Source organism: Camelina sativa, chromosome 11 (genome assembly GCF_000633955.1).
Source record: "Camelina sativa cultivar DH55 chromosome 11, Cs, whole genome shotgun sequence".
Taxonomy (NCBI): Eukaryota; Viridiplantae; Streptophyta; class Magnoliopsida; order Brassicales; family Brassicaceae; genus Camelina; species Camelina sativa.
In genome coordinates, this window is record NC_025695.1 from 2,904,912 (window position 1) to 2,920,020 (window position 15,109).

Below are 15,109 nucleotides of genomic sequence, written 5' to 3' on the forward strand. Positions count from 1 at the left end.
CAAATTTATCGAATCATTGTACCAGAAAAATTTAAGACCCCAGATTTATAGGCATCATAATGAAATAGAAGATGATTGATTTCGACATGGGAAATAGAGATGATTGATTTGAGCAAAGTGGCATAACCATGGTCCATAGATAGATGGATAGATATTTATATCAGTATGCTTTGACGTTTATTTGTGTTCCCACCCTAAAATTTACTATATTTTAACCAGCAAAAATGGGCAGTGAGGACCCATTTCTTTGATTTTTATAAAAATTGTTAGTAATTTCCTGAATTTTGTGAAAAAATTGCATGTACTTTGCCTTAATGAAACAAAAGGGATGTGATTATGCACACACATTTCAGGATGGACCTAATTCTGTCGTCAAGAAACATATGAAAATTTTGTTTTGAGAAAATACCCATGCCATTACCAGCATCCAACTAACCTACAACAAAAATTAGATTTCTTAAAGCGGGTGACCCATATTTATATGGATTGTTTTACACACTTCTATGAGAAAGAAAAAAACTGCCAAAGTTGTGTGTGGATTCTTGGAAGATAACAAAAATTCGACTTCTATGTGGGACGAAGAAGATTGAGAATTTTGGTGGACCTCTTACACTTACAACCTTTGGGTCCATTGTGACAGGTTAGCCAGCGGTATCAATTACAAAAACTACAATTATTATTCACACATGTAAAGTAAAAAAAAACCTTTTATTTCAACCGTAAAAGTTGTAAGCTTTTTTAAAAAAGGGGGTTCACTCTTCGACAATGCATCTGCAATAGTTGCTTATCAATTTAAACCTGCTAAAAAGTACAATTAGATTGACACTTTAGCTTGTTATAAAAATAGTATTAGTTTTTAAAGTTATGTCTCAACTTGAAATATGTTAGGTACTAAAGTATGAAAATGTAAAATGATGGGAGCGCATAAAACTGTGAATTTGGGATTAAAAACTTCAAAAGTAATATCCTACCCACCATCCAATGCTTAAGAGATGGATGCTAGGCAAAAATAACAGGAAAATAAAAATAATGCTTTCGTTGAGAGTTGAACTCAAGACCTCCCGCTTACTAAACGGGTGCTCTAACCAACTGAGCTACGAGAGCCCTTTTGCTTTATAAGTTAAACTTCAATACATTAACAAAAAAGTGAGAAAGTTGTGCTTTTGGTTGAAGTTGGGTTTTAGTAAATATTGGGCCGAGAACCATATGAGTGGATCTTCACAAAACTTATTATGAGATCCATTGAAATATTCGTGGATTTCTTTTTTTTTTTCTTTGGGCAAGGGAGGTGGATTTCAAGTAAACCATACAAAGTACAAACAGATTCAGTAGTATATAAGATCCACTACTCAATGATGAATTCTGCCCAAGAATTATACCCAACTCTAAAATGTTAACTTTTACCTTCATACTTATTTTTCATACTATAAATTTTTGCAAAAGTTTTACCATATGCCTTGGTTGAATGGTCTCACCAAATGAATACTTATCCTCATAATCTTTGAGAACAATTTCAAATGTATTTAAGACATCTTTTTATTAGCACTAGGTTTTAAACCCACGCTACGCGTGAGTTTATTTGATATATTTTGATAAAAATTATATATGATTGATTACGGTAATAAAATATTATCTCATAAAAAAATTAAAATTAGTACTAAAGAAAAAAATTAAATTTCAGATACACAATTTTTTAAAATATAAAAAACAGTTGTGTTATAAAATCAAATCTGATAAAAAAAATCATAAATTTAACTTGACGTCTAGGCGAGGCAAATCAAATTGATGACATCACATATCCTAAACCATTTTCTTTGACCACCAGAAAAACGAAACAATTTTATAATCATGAATTTAACTCGTTTTCATATTTAATTGATCGCTACCACCTATGTTTTCGTGTTTTTTATTCAATGTTTTCTTATTCTTCATATTCTTTCTTGTCATTTTCATTGTCAAATTTTGTGTTAATTGTCATCGTAACTTTTACCGTTTAGTTATTTGTTATACTCTTTTTCTTCTTCTTCTTCGTCAACTTCTTCACATTCTTCCACTGAAAAACTTTTTTTAAGACTACCACACAACTTGTTAACCCATCAAACTCCAAGAACAAAATCATTTCTTTTTTCATAAAATTTGTGAAATTCATGATTATCAGCATAGTCAACACATGCACCCAATTATTGACAATTTTATCCATATACTTATTTGATTTTAGATCCACGCGTTTAGAAACTTCTCAAACCAAAATCCTTACTTAGTTTATAATATTTTTAAAAATATACTAATAATTATTTATTTAATATGAATCATATGATATATAGAAATATGAGTACATTATAAGAACATATCAATTATAAATAAATAATATCAATTATATTACATCATCAAATAATATCAACCGTATCATATTATCAAATAACCGTAACTGTATACAACAGTAACCGATTGAACCGTAACCGTATTTAAACTTAACCGTTTGTTAAACTGTTCTGGTTAAGGTTACAAAAATTTCTAACCATAACCGATGGTTAATAAACCTTAACCGTGACAACCGTAACCCTGGGCATGCCTATGTATAGCTAATAAAACATGTGTGTTTGTCGTCCATCTTTCTTCTTTAAACCTTAAAATTTGACTCAAACATCAAATTAACGTCTTGCGATGTCAATCCTTCTTCCTTTGACCCAAAAATAAAAAATTAATGAAAGAATATCAAGTCATCTAAAATCATACACAAAAATATATTTTACAGCTCATTAGAAATAAAAAACACAAATGTAGATAAATAAGATAATTTATGTTTTGCATCAATATTTATAATATTTTGAACTTTTAAAAGGTTTCGAAATATAAAATTTGAACCTTTTAAAATTTAAAACTTATAATATTTAAAAACTTTTTAAAGGCTAAGAACTTTTAAAAGTTTCAATATTTATAATATTTAAACTTTTAAATTTTTTAAATATTATAATATTTTTTTGAAACTGTTTAAAGTTTTAATTTGATCAAATAAAAAACTAGATCAAACCAAATAAAACTTTAAACTTGGACGCTTGATAAATCAAGTTTTTCTGCTCATTCGTTGTTGGAAGCATATTAATCTTATTTATACTGGTTCTGAACCATTGTCTAAAAAATTTCTAGCCGATGTGGGATATTGTACTTAGTTCTTTGATTTCCATAAATTAAAAAAAAAATTCTAAAAAATTCGGTAAATTTAAAAAATGTTAATGAATGACATGTCAAATCATGATATGTTGTTTAAAATAATTATTAATATAGAAAATTTTGGAAATTGTATAAAATGTTAATAAGTGATATTTCAAATTTCTATTGGTTGTTTAAAATCTTATGTGGACGGCCTTAGGAGCTTATAGCTCCTACTTTTTATTAGTATAGATTAGTGAGTACAAACAAGAGACAAAATAACATTCAACATATTTTTTTTCAAAAAGCAACTAACAACAACAATTAAAAACGAAACACTAATAATAGTTGAAAACAATATTGTTAACAAAATAAAGGAAATCATTTTGTTTGACAAATAAGAGGGAAGATGTTAAAAAAGCACTAAATAACATTAATAGAGAATTAATTGCTTGCTCATAACTGTTATAATAACAGCTAGTAGTAAACTCCGGTTACGTCTTTGTGATTGATTATTTGGCCCGGTCTTGGATTTTATCAAATCCCATCTCGGTTGGGTCGGTTGCTTGAAGCTCGTAGTGAACTCCGTCTAACACTCTTCTCAGTCCGCTCTTTGACGTTGCATACATCATTTTCTCCCTTAGCCTCGACGCCTCCGGTGACCTATTCCCACAACAATCAAAATTATAACACTTTTTAGTTCATATGAAATTCTAGTTTTATGTGGACACGTTTTGGTATGGTTTATCTTTTGGTCACGTTCAAGGTTTGGGACATTCTAAGGGTAAAATGGTAATTTAAAGACCAGAAAATGACTATTTTGCCCTCAGATGATCACCAAAATAACGCCACAGGATCAAGGGATTACGTAGAGTGATAGAAGGGTAAAAACGAGATTTTAAGGAGAAGGGATCGAAGAGACAAGGAGAAGAGTGACGAGACTCGGACACTAACCAAGTGATGAAGAAGATCTTGCTCATGCGACAGTTATCGACAGTGACGTAATCGAAATCAAACACGGCGTAACGGCAATCGTCCTGCGGCAAAGAAGCGGCGAGATCGTCGTAGCTCTCGCCGGCGGCACCGACTTTGTCGACGGTGACTTTCTGAGACTTCTCCTCGAGTTTGTAAACGACGTATCTGTGCACTTTCTTCCACTTCATCTCCATGAACGATCTCTTGCAATCATCTGTCATCCACATACCACTCGTCGCCTATAAATATTTACACCAATCAAATCAATCATCATCCCAATATATTTAGTTTGTTATAATCTCATAACGCAAATGGAAAAATAAATAATTCTTCTTTACCGTCTTCAAAGCCATAGTGAGTGTTAGTGCTGAGCTTCGAAGATGTCTTCTTCTTCTTTCTTTCTTTGGCTAATATTTTTGAGTGTAGAGAGATTTTTGTTGCTGTGTGTTGTGAGATGAGAGTGTATAGTTCGAAAGGGTTTTATAAAGAAGTGTTTATATGATTGCCATTGAGATTTCTCTATTATTACAAAATTACCACTTCCTGAAACTGGCATTTGTAATTATATTAATATGCAAAAATTAGTCTCCTGTTCTAAAAATATACTGTATTAAATTGGTGTTTAATTAGAGCCTTTTTGAATGGTTTTATCTAGTTAAGAACAATACCCATATATAGTTTTATTTATTTATTTATGAGTAAAAAACACAGCTATTTTAAATACTAATTATTTCTTTTTAAATTTCAATTGTGTGAGAATACCAAAGCAACTAATTGAAAGCTAATGAATGTTTCCAATGAGGTAATGAGAAAAAAACACAACTTGGGATGGAAACTTATCATTATATATGTTCAAAAATTGGGAAATTCACCAATTAAAACTATATTAAGTGTTTTTAAAAATATTTTGCTCTTCCCTACCAAATTAACGTTTCCAAATTAGCTGTGTTTTTCTCGTGCGTGTACAAGTGTAATAATAGTTGGTCTGTTTTATTCATATTTATTTTCTTAAATGTAATATATTTATATTTATATATTTCTTACTACTGAAATACTGTTACATAGAAAATAATAAGGCCTTGATTGTTTCCAGTTATTCAAACTAGATTTTGGATTTAGTTTCTCAAAAACTCATATTTTACCCAATCAAGATTTTTGAGAAAGTAGATTCCCTTAAAAATAGGGAATTTGGTTTTTGGAGTTTCTAATCAATTTTCACTAAGAATCGGAAAACCAAAATTTTGAGTTTTTTTCTTTCTTTTCTCAAACGAATTTTATTTTTCCATTTAATTATTTTTTTTCTTTTTTCAAAATCAAAAAACTAAACACCAAAATTCAAAATCTAAAAACCAGAAACTATAATCTAAAATCCACTTAAAAACCATTAAACATTCATGGCCTAAATAAAAAGAGTCTAAAGATGAATAAACTGGTTTAATACTCAATGTGAGACTAAAGTTACTTGCAAATAATGTTATCCAATAATTAGCTCTTTCACAAAACAAAAGAGGTAGAGATATTATATTTTAAACCCAATCTATAAAAAGAAGAGAAAATTTGATATCATTTTTGAGTTTCGTTCGGAATATCCTAACCATGGAAACATAAGATGATTAACATAAACTTGAAAATTGATCAAAAGATGTTGACGAAGAAAAAAAGAAGAGAGGAATCGAGAGAAGCTGGTCCCAAATAATAGGATTGGATCCAATGCCTACATTCTCATTGTTTTCTCCAATTTTGTGTTACTCAAAACTCCAGCGACCCCTTTGCGGGGAAGCTAAGGTATGAGACATGAGATCAACTTTAATACTCCGAAAACGGGTTGGATTATATATTACAAAAGAAATCGGGTCGGACAACGAAAACGTTAAGCACTAAATGGAACTTCAATTTTTGAGCTCCAAAACAAATAAATAAAGTTCTAGTTTCCCCCACTTCCCCTGAACTGAATTAGTCTCTGATTGTTTTTGATCTAATATTATAAAACTAGTCTTGATTATCAGCCCAATTCAAGTAAAATCGTAATATTTGGTGTCGGTAAATAAAGGGTTCACAGAATATAACCTTAAGATACGTTGAACGCCGCTACACAATCCCAAGACGAATTTTGCAGTCCCAAAGTCTCTTATAGTCTTCCCATGATATTGTCTAGTTCATGTATGGTATAAGTTGAGCAACTCAGACTATTAATTGTATCATGCAATACGTCTACTGTCTACATGCATAAATATGTTTTGTTAATTGAAGTTAATATAAGATAGAGTATAGTTATATTTTTATGATATGTACATGAGCTTGCATGGACCCCTACCTGTTATTATTCGGGTGCAATTAAAAAAGCACAAACACTAAAATCTAAAGATATGGAAGAATTATGAGGGCATAAGGTCTCCCATTTGTTATGCTTCAACTTACTTTCAACCTAATTCGATCTCTGTGGATCGGAGTGTGCGTGGTAAGATTTAAGAAGTATTAGATCACCTTTAGACATAAATGTGCTTCAATTTCTAGTCTTTTTGTACTTTATTATATTAGATTTACTGTTTAAATAATTCACTAGTGGTTCATAAATAGTGATCAAGGATGAGATTGAGGGGACATAACCATGTCTGCGTATACTTGTGGATAACAATAGCCCATGCATGCACGAGTTTGATGAGGTGTAACCGTGTAAGTAGATAATAGCATAAGCATGTGTCGATATGTCTTATGATTCTATTGATTAGTTTCCCTTTTGTAGTTTGTTATTTGGACAATTTGTTTGTCCATCTGGTGGCTTGTCTTCTAAAGTTGTTAAATAGTTAGGCTTTGACTTGTTGTGCTATACTTGTGCTCGTTTCTTCTTTGGAATCATCTCTTTTATCATAACCATGTTACCATCAAATCCATTTCATACATTTTTCTTTGTTTGTTTCAATAGTGTCATTCGATATATCGAGAATCCAAAGTCCAAGGGGGTGTTATTCAACAAAGGTTTTTAATGGATTTAAAGTATTAGTAGATTTTAGAATCCAATGGTTTTGTAAATGAATTGAACGTGGATTTAGATGTTATTATTGGATTTGAAAAGCATTATTGATGGTTTTACTAGTGGACTTTTTTATTTTTGAAGGTAAATAAAAAAGAAATAGAACTTATCCATAAATTGGGTTGTGAATTAAAATAACGACGAGGAGGCCGATGACAATGAGGAGGATGACGACGAGTACGAGGAAGATGACACGATGACGATGAAATCTTGACAACAGAGGAACCATCGATCTTGTGCAACGCCACAACTGAATCTCTCGTCTTGCATATCCCTTTCTTCTTTGCGAATTCAATGGTGGCCTTAATCGTCTCCTCTGTCGAGTCCTTGTTCCAAGTCCATCGGTACGAGTAATCTCCGAACACAACAACAGATAGAATCGGAACGCTTGGCTTGTATTTCGCCACAATCTCCACCGTGTAACCTCCCTTGGTGAGAACCACAATCGCAGCCGCACATAGACTCCTAGCCGTCGAAACAACTGAAGCGGCTAAGCTCTCAATAGGGGACAACGACAAGGAAACATAGACTGTGCATTGTCTCGTAATCAAGGAAGGCCTCTGCTTCCTTACAGATCCTTGACATTGTAAGGACGGCGGTTTCAGGGTGAGCTCCGGCGGCGGTTTCTCCACTTAGCATGACAGTCTGTGAGATACTCATGAGAAGTCTGAGAGATGAAATACTTCAAAAATTGTTAGGATCGTGTTTGTTTGTGTTTTGGATGTAAAGTACATTAAAATCGTGAAACAAAATCCATTGGAAATAGAATAACAGCAATTTTACAAGTGCTTTAAAATCATCCAACAAATGTTTTAATCCAATAACACCAGATTTTATTGTATTTTTTTGAATACCTAATTGAATAATGCTGGATTTTGAAATACACCCAATTCCATTAAAATACAAGGTTGAATAACACCCCCAAACCTCAAATTTGTGAACTTGTAGGTCTAGATTTGAGTGTATAGAGGTACAATAAGGTATACTGAATATAATGATATCATTATCTACATAGGTGTAGACTGAACTAAAAATCATATATATAAAGTATACACTGANTTGGACAATTTGTTTGTCCATCTGGTGGCTTGTCTTCTAAAGTTGTTAAATAGTTAGGCTTTGACTTGTTGTGCTATACTTGTGCTCGTTTCTTCTTTGGAATCATCTCTTTTATCATAACCATGTTACCATCAAATCCATTTCATACATTTTTCTTTGTTTGTTTCAATAGTGTCATTCGATATATCGAGAATCCAAAGTCCAAGGGGGTGTTATTCAACAAAGGTTTTTAATGGATTTAAAGTATTAGTAGATTTTAGAATCCAATGGTTTTGTAAATGAATTGAACGTGGATTTAGATGTTATTATTGGATTTGAAAAGCATTATTGATGGTTTTACTAGTGGACTTTTTTATTTTTGAAGGTAAATAAAAAAGAAATAGAACTTATCCATAAATTGGGTTGTGAATTAAAATAACGACGAGGAGGCCGATGACAATGAGGAGGATGACGACGAGTACGAGGAAGATGACACGATGACGATGAAATCTTGACAACAGAGGAACCATCGATCTTGTGCAACGCCACAACTGAATCTCTCGTCTTGCATATCCCTTTCTTCTTTGCGAATTCAATGGTGGCCTTAATCGTCTCCTCTGTCGAGTCCTTGTTCCAAGTCCATCGGTACGAGTAATCTCCGAACACAACAACAGATAGAATCGGAACGCTTGGCTTGTATTTCGCCACAATCTCCACCGTGTAACCTCCCTTGGTGAGAACCACAATCGCAGCCGCACATAGACTCCTAGCCGTCGAAACAACTGAAGCGGCTAAGCTCTCAATAGGGGACAACGACAAGGAAACATAGACTGTGCATTGTCTCGTAATCAAGGAAGGCCTCTGCTTCCTTACAGATCCTTGACATTGTAAGGACGGCGGTTTCAGGGTGAGCTCCGGCGGCGGTTTCTCCACTTAGCATGACAGTCTGTGAGATACTCATGAGAAGTCTGAGAGATGAAATACTTCAAAAATTGTTAGGATCGTGTTTGTTTGTGTTTTGGATGTAAAGTACATTAAAATCGTGAAACAAAATCCATTGGAAATAGAATAACAGCAATTTTACAAGTGCTTTAAAATCATCCAACAAATGTTTTAATCCAATAACACCAGATTTTATTGTATTTTTTTGAATACCTAATTGAATAATGCTGGATTTTGAAATACACCCAATTCCATTAAAATACAAGGTTGAATAACACCCCCAAACCTCAAATTTGTGAACTTGTAGGTCTAGATTTGAGTGTATAGAGGTACAATAAGGTATACTGAATATAATGATATCATTATCTACATAGGTGTAGACTGAACTAAAAATCATATATATAAAGTATACACTGAAACTTGGGAGAAAAAAACTTAAGTGAAAAAGCTACAGATGCTTCCAGCTTTAGACACTAACTACATTGGCAATTTGGCATTGTGTTCACTGTTCAGAATTCAGATTATCGCATGTGCAATACTATAAATAGAAAGAAGGAAAAAACAGAGAGAGAATATCACAGGAACAGAACCAGATTTGAAGTGATGTGTATGTTAGGTTGGCTTTGTCATCTTTCTTCATCCCATTTGTCTTTAGGAATCTCTCCAGAATCAGCAATCACAACTTTTTTCCTTGGTTTGCCACTGTAAGTTCCAGCTCCACCTTCAATAGCGAATACATTGTCCATTCCTTGTATAACCTTCCCCAACACCACATGTTCTCCTTCCAACCTGCACCACAGTTCTCACAATCATCAAATCTTACTTTTTAGAATCCAACACTAAATCCACAAGAATTGTCCGTGTGTTTGTAATTCACATTTCATTCTAGTGTAGCATTCGAATTCATAATCTTTGTCTAAATGCATTTAGGTTGGAACCCTAGAGGATCCTCTCAGGACTTTCCCAAGAACAAATAAATGTGTCTGCCTTTAAATTTGGAGAACTTGATATCATATTTCTAGTATGTTTTTTGTAAGAAAAAGTGTGCATGAAGTGAGAGCATGAGAGGGGAGCTTACCAGCTAGCCTTAACAGTAGTGATAAAGAACTGCGAGCCATTAGAATCGGGTCCAGTATTAGCCATCGCTACAACACCTACACATGCAAATTCGTTTTCATATAAACTACAAGAATACATATGGCTCTCAAAAAACCATTTTTTCCGACAATATTCTCAAATTTCATATGTTGGTAGAGAGTATATATGCGCACCTGCGTGTGAATGCTTTATCTTGAAATTTTCGTCAGGGAAAGTACCACCATAAATTGACTCAGTCCCTTTTCCATCACCATTGACAATGTCTCCTCCTTGGATTACAAAACCAGATATTATACGATGAAACGGTGTTCCCTTATAATGTAAAGGCTTTCCGCTTGAGGATTTTCCCTTCTCTCCTGTGCATAAAGCTCTGAAATTTTCTGCAAAAAAAAACATAGACATACAACATTAGAAACTATCTAATAAAAATTAATCTTATTCCTGAGATTTGCATTCAAGATGCCAAAGACATACCTACAGTTTTGGGCACAACACTGCCATATAGTCCAATAACGATCCTGCCTGCAGTTTTGAATAACAGAAAGCAAAATCAACAGAAATTGAAGGAAGCAAATGGCAAAGAAGATATCCCTATATATCAGTACATGTACCTAAGCGTTGGCCATCGATATCAACATCGAGAAACACCCTGTGGGTGATTTCGTTATCTTCGATTACTTGCTTCTCCTCATTCTAAACATCAAGAGAGAAAGCAAATCAGGCAAAACATACAGAAGGCATATCCACATTCTGCTACTCCTCTATTAAACCTTCCCACACCAAATACTCAACAACGAGAAACCTAAAAAAATATGTTAGGCGAACACGGAAAACAGAAAGCTAACCAAAGTTCAACAATGTTATCCAGACATAATAGTAAAAACCATCATAAGATGGATAAAAAAAAAGCAAGTTCCAACGATTCTTTGTCACTTGCATTCTCTAGATTATGATCTTTTCGAGGACAACCAAATGCACATCAAAAGTTGGCTACTTCTAAACACAATTGACCAACAGATCACACACAGTACAAGCTCCTCATGTAAACTCACTTAAACACTTCAATGTACTTGAAACCAAAACCAACACTAATCAATCAGAAGGCAACTTCACAAAAAGTGTTAAAGAGAGAATCAGATCTCTCATAATTTCTTAAAAAGAAGACTAATTTCGATATTTCTATAGATTGAAACCATGAATGAACACAAGAGTAGTTCTCAAACAGATCCACATGAAAAGTGGGTCGGAGAAAGAAAAAAAAACTTACTTTTCCAGTGTTAAAGAGAGCAAAGACGAGAAAAATCGTAAGGGCAACGAGGAGAAGAAGGCATCTGGGCTGTAGCAAAAACGAGATCTCTCTACGCATCTTCGTTCTTCTTCTTCTTCTTCTTCCTTCTTTAAGAATCCATCTCACGCCAACAACAACAAAACAAAAACACAGGACTCGATCTTAAAAAAAAAAAAAAAGTAAGAAACTTCACTCTTGTTAGATCTCTCAATCACAGGATTCACTGGAAAAACACTTATAGTGTCCGGTGATATAGCTTTTAGGAGGAATTAGGGATTTGTGCAAAATCTTCGCGGCAATCAAAGTCGAAATCGATCTCAATTCCACTGTGTTTGTGTGTTTCAGTTCTTCGTCGTCGAAGATGATTTGTTTTTTCTTTCTGTAATTTTGCTAATGGGCCTAATTAACGAGTAACGACGGCCCATTAAAGTTTGGTGTTTCAATTATGGGCTATTATTTCATATTGCAATTTTAGCGTTTCAATTAGCCAATTTACTTACAATCAAATTGGATTATACATGAACATAAAGGGAATATAATTAATTTTTATTGTTTGAATAGAAGTGTTTATAAATTTGCTCTCTTTTAACTTATTTAGTAAATAGATACTAACGTTGATATATTTTTGTTTTGTTTTGGTTACTTCTCGGCTTTTGATAAAAAGAGACAGATATCAGATTTTTTTTTTGTTACTTTCTTAGTTTTTCTATTTTTGTCTGTATTATAATTATTTTGGTAGTTCAAACTTCTAAGTTTCCTACAACAAAAAGAGTTGAATGACTGATGAGTATCTGGTTTATATGTAAACTACTTGACACTCGCGTAGTTGGTAGGTGAGATATTTTATTTATTTTTGTTTGGTTTTAAAGGTGAGATGTTTTGTTAGATAGATCATTCATTATGTTATCTCATAACTCACTGAAAACAATTCTTGAGGTATAAAATTGGACAACAATCTTACTCTTATATTTAGTACTATCTAAATATTTCATGTCCAGGAATGAATGCGATCTATTTTCATATACCCTATGCATGCATTTATATATTTAGTATATATTACTGTGAAAATATTCAACTATGTATTGCTAAAAGGGTTAATTAAGTGAAACTTTAAAAATATACATCATAAGAAATTATACTAAACCACAAAGCTTAGATAGATAGAAACAAAATTCATTAATTGGTTTCATCCCAATTATTGAAATAGTTAAAGATATGAATGTCAAAATTATCAAGAGACATGTTTACCCCACTTTTTAATTAGAGCGATAGTTACTCGTACTCATATTTTCACGTTTGTTTGCTACTTGCGATTTTTGTTTTCCTCATTTTGTCCGTCATTTTTCATCCGTTGGAATTCTCATTTTTTGTACTAGTATATAATAAAATCATTACATTATGGGAATCCTACAACACTAACAAACAAATGCCTTTTGTACTTTTTTTCTTTCTAAGTGTTTTTTTTAAAAAAAAGATTTTTTTTTTTTTGTTGTGATAAGCAAATTGTGAATGTGTGATAACCTCGCCAACAAATCAGATCACTTATTTGACAATTATGATAAATATCGCCCGCAAGAATTAATTTCACGGATAGAAAGATACATGTCCATATCACTCCCTTACTGTTCGAAATCCCGAATTGGCCCCATCAGATATTCATCTCTCTTATCACATCACAACTGGCAAAATGGTTATAATTAGCTTTCATGACTTTGTTGAACATGTTCTTGGTGTTCTCAATCATATTGATACACCTACGGTATCATTTGTGTACTGATCTTATATCATTTAGACCCGATGGAAATTTTAATAGTATAGACACGTACGTCAATCTATACGAAGCAAATCACTTTGTGAATAACTCATTTTGAATGCGATTCAAATAAATGTACTGGTTTTATCTCCACATTATTTGTTGTTCATGCGTGATTAAATGAAATTTTGACGAACGTGACTGAGTTTACTATATATATTATATATATCATAAGGTTGAGTCATTAGGATAGTTAACGAACAAAAATATTCTTGAATTAAATTATTAGAACTTCATTTTGCCAAAGAAAAAATTGCTTACATAAAAACAAAGAGGCGGCTAAGGATAACATAACTAGGATCACTATATATCACACGAATATATATGAACATTTTAAAAGAGAAATTTTGGTTTCTTTTTCCAGCTATATTATATTATCCAACAAAGGCGTCAGGACTCGGGAGTTGTCTATTTTTTGCGTGAGAATAAAAACAGAAAAGAAGTGTAATTCCACAGATTCGCATTATGTAATATTATTTCGTGAATATAGTAAGCCAAACTTAAGGTCAGAATAGTAATCGTGGAATTAGTAGTGCCGAACAAAGAATTTGTTAGTGAGGTACGGTTCAATTGCAGTACGTGCGGAACAAATATATTTGCGGGACAAGTGCGGAGAATGCAAATTAAGCGGTACAAAATAATGTTTGATTGATGAAAAACTATTTGCGGTGCAGATTTTTATTTATAATTAGTATAATTATTTATTTAAATTTGTTTTGTATTAATAAATAAATAAATATATATATATATATTATTGTAATAACAATTATATGAATAAATTTAAATACTTTTAAATTTATTCAATCATAAAAAAATACACAATAAAAAGAACTATTAAAAATTTCAAAAAAAATCTATTTATTACTCCCTCTGTTTCAGAATATAGGATTTTAAACTGAATGCACGCAAATTAAGAATTGTTTACTTTTAATAAGTTCAACCAATCAAAAATAATACTGCATAATATAAAATATTTAATTAGTTTAAAAGTTGCATATAGACTTGAAAATATACTATATTATAAAACAAAAAAATTTCTCAAAACATCTTATATTATGAAACGAAGAGAGTATAAGATTAACTGGAGTTATTAATAGTTATAGATATATGCTACTAAATTATTAATATCTATTTTGGTTGAAATTTTAAAAAAATACAAAATCATAATTATTTTCTGTTCAGTGAGTTATTTACAATAAGGCTAGATAATATAAAGTGCGGTTCATTGAATTTTGTTCAGTCTTGAAATACGTCTACAGTGGTTTCTCTGTTTTTGTAGAATAACGCAAATTAGCTAAAGTTATATGATTGATAACATTAACTCATTTTCCTAAAATGTTTTTGAAATCCGCGTTTTATGAGGTCGTCATTCAAGACCTTAATAGTTAACGGCAATTATTGGGAGGGAGGAAGTGAACCCAGTGAAATACGACAAACTTTTAGCTTTTGCCGAAATATAGTAAGCCAAACATAGATAATTATTTTGAAAAATCTATTTTCTTTAAGGAAATCTCAAGTATCTGAAAATTTGATTAATGGTTCTTTGCGATTTTTGAAGAATACAAACCAAAACACTCATCTACAATTATATATCCAATCAAAGCCAAATAACGTTTGGATGAAAAATACAAGTTGGTACCTTACTTGGTGGAGAAAAATTGTTGTCACATCCAAATACTTAGATTATATGAAACTAAACACGCCGAATAACTAAAATTTTAAAGCATCGTGATCAGAACAAGTGAATACTCTGGATATTTATCTAGTGTTGCGA

At 32.1% G+C, this 15,109-nt stretch overlaps 2 protein-coding genes and 1 non-coding gene across 3 annotated transcripts; all 3 read right to left on the bottom strand.

The window, feature by feature from the left end:
• On the bottom strand, positions 1,031-1,104 carry TRNAT-AGU. The gene has a single exon. It is a non-coding gene; the product is annotated as a tRNA-Thr (tRNA).
• On the bottom strand, positions 3,408-4,567 carry LOC104721291 (actin-depolymerizing factor 9-like). Its single transcript, XM_010439244.2, has 3 exons — positions 4,464-4,567; positions 4,105-4,364; positions 3,408-3,813 (listed from the first exon to the last, which is right to left on the bottom strand). The coding sequence occupies exons 1-3, from the start codon at positions 4,476-4,478 to the stop codon at positions 3,663-3,665; spliced, it is 426 nt and encodes a 141-aa protein (XP_010437546.1). The 5' UTR covers positions 4,479-4,567; the 3' UTR covers positions 3,408-3,662.
• Positions 9,477-11,884, bottom strand: LOC104721292 (peptidyl-prolyl cis-trans isomerase CYP21-1-like). Its single transcript, XM_010439245.2, has 6 exons — positions 11,502-11,884; positions 10,846-10,927; positions 10,709-10,756; positions 10,408-10,614; positions 10,215-10,290; positions 9,477-9,925 (listed from the first exon to the last, which is right to left on the bottom strand). Exons 1-6 carry the CDS (start codon positions 11,598-11,600, stop codon positions 9,763-9,765), a joined length of 675 nt encoding a protein of 224 aa, XP_010437547.1. The 5' UTR covers positions 11,601-11,884; the 3' UTR covers positions 9,477-9,762.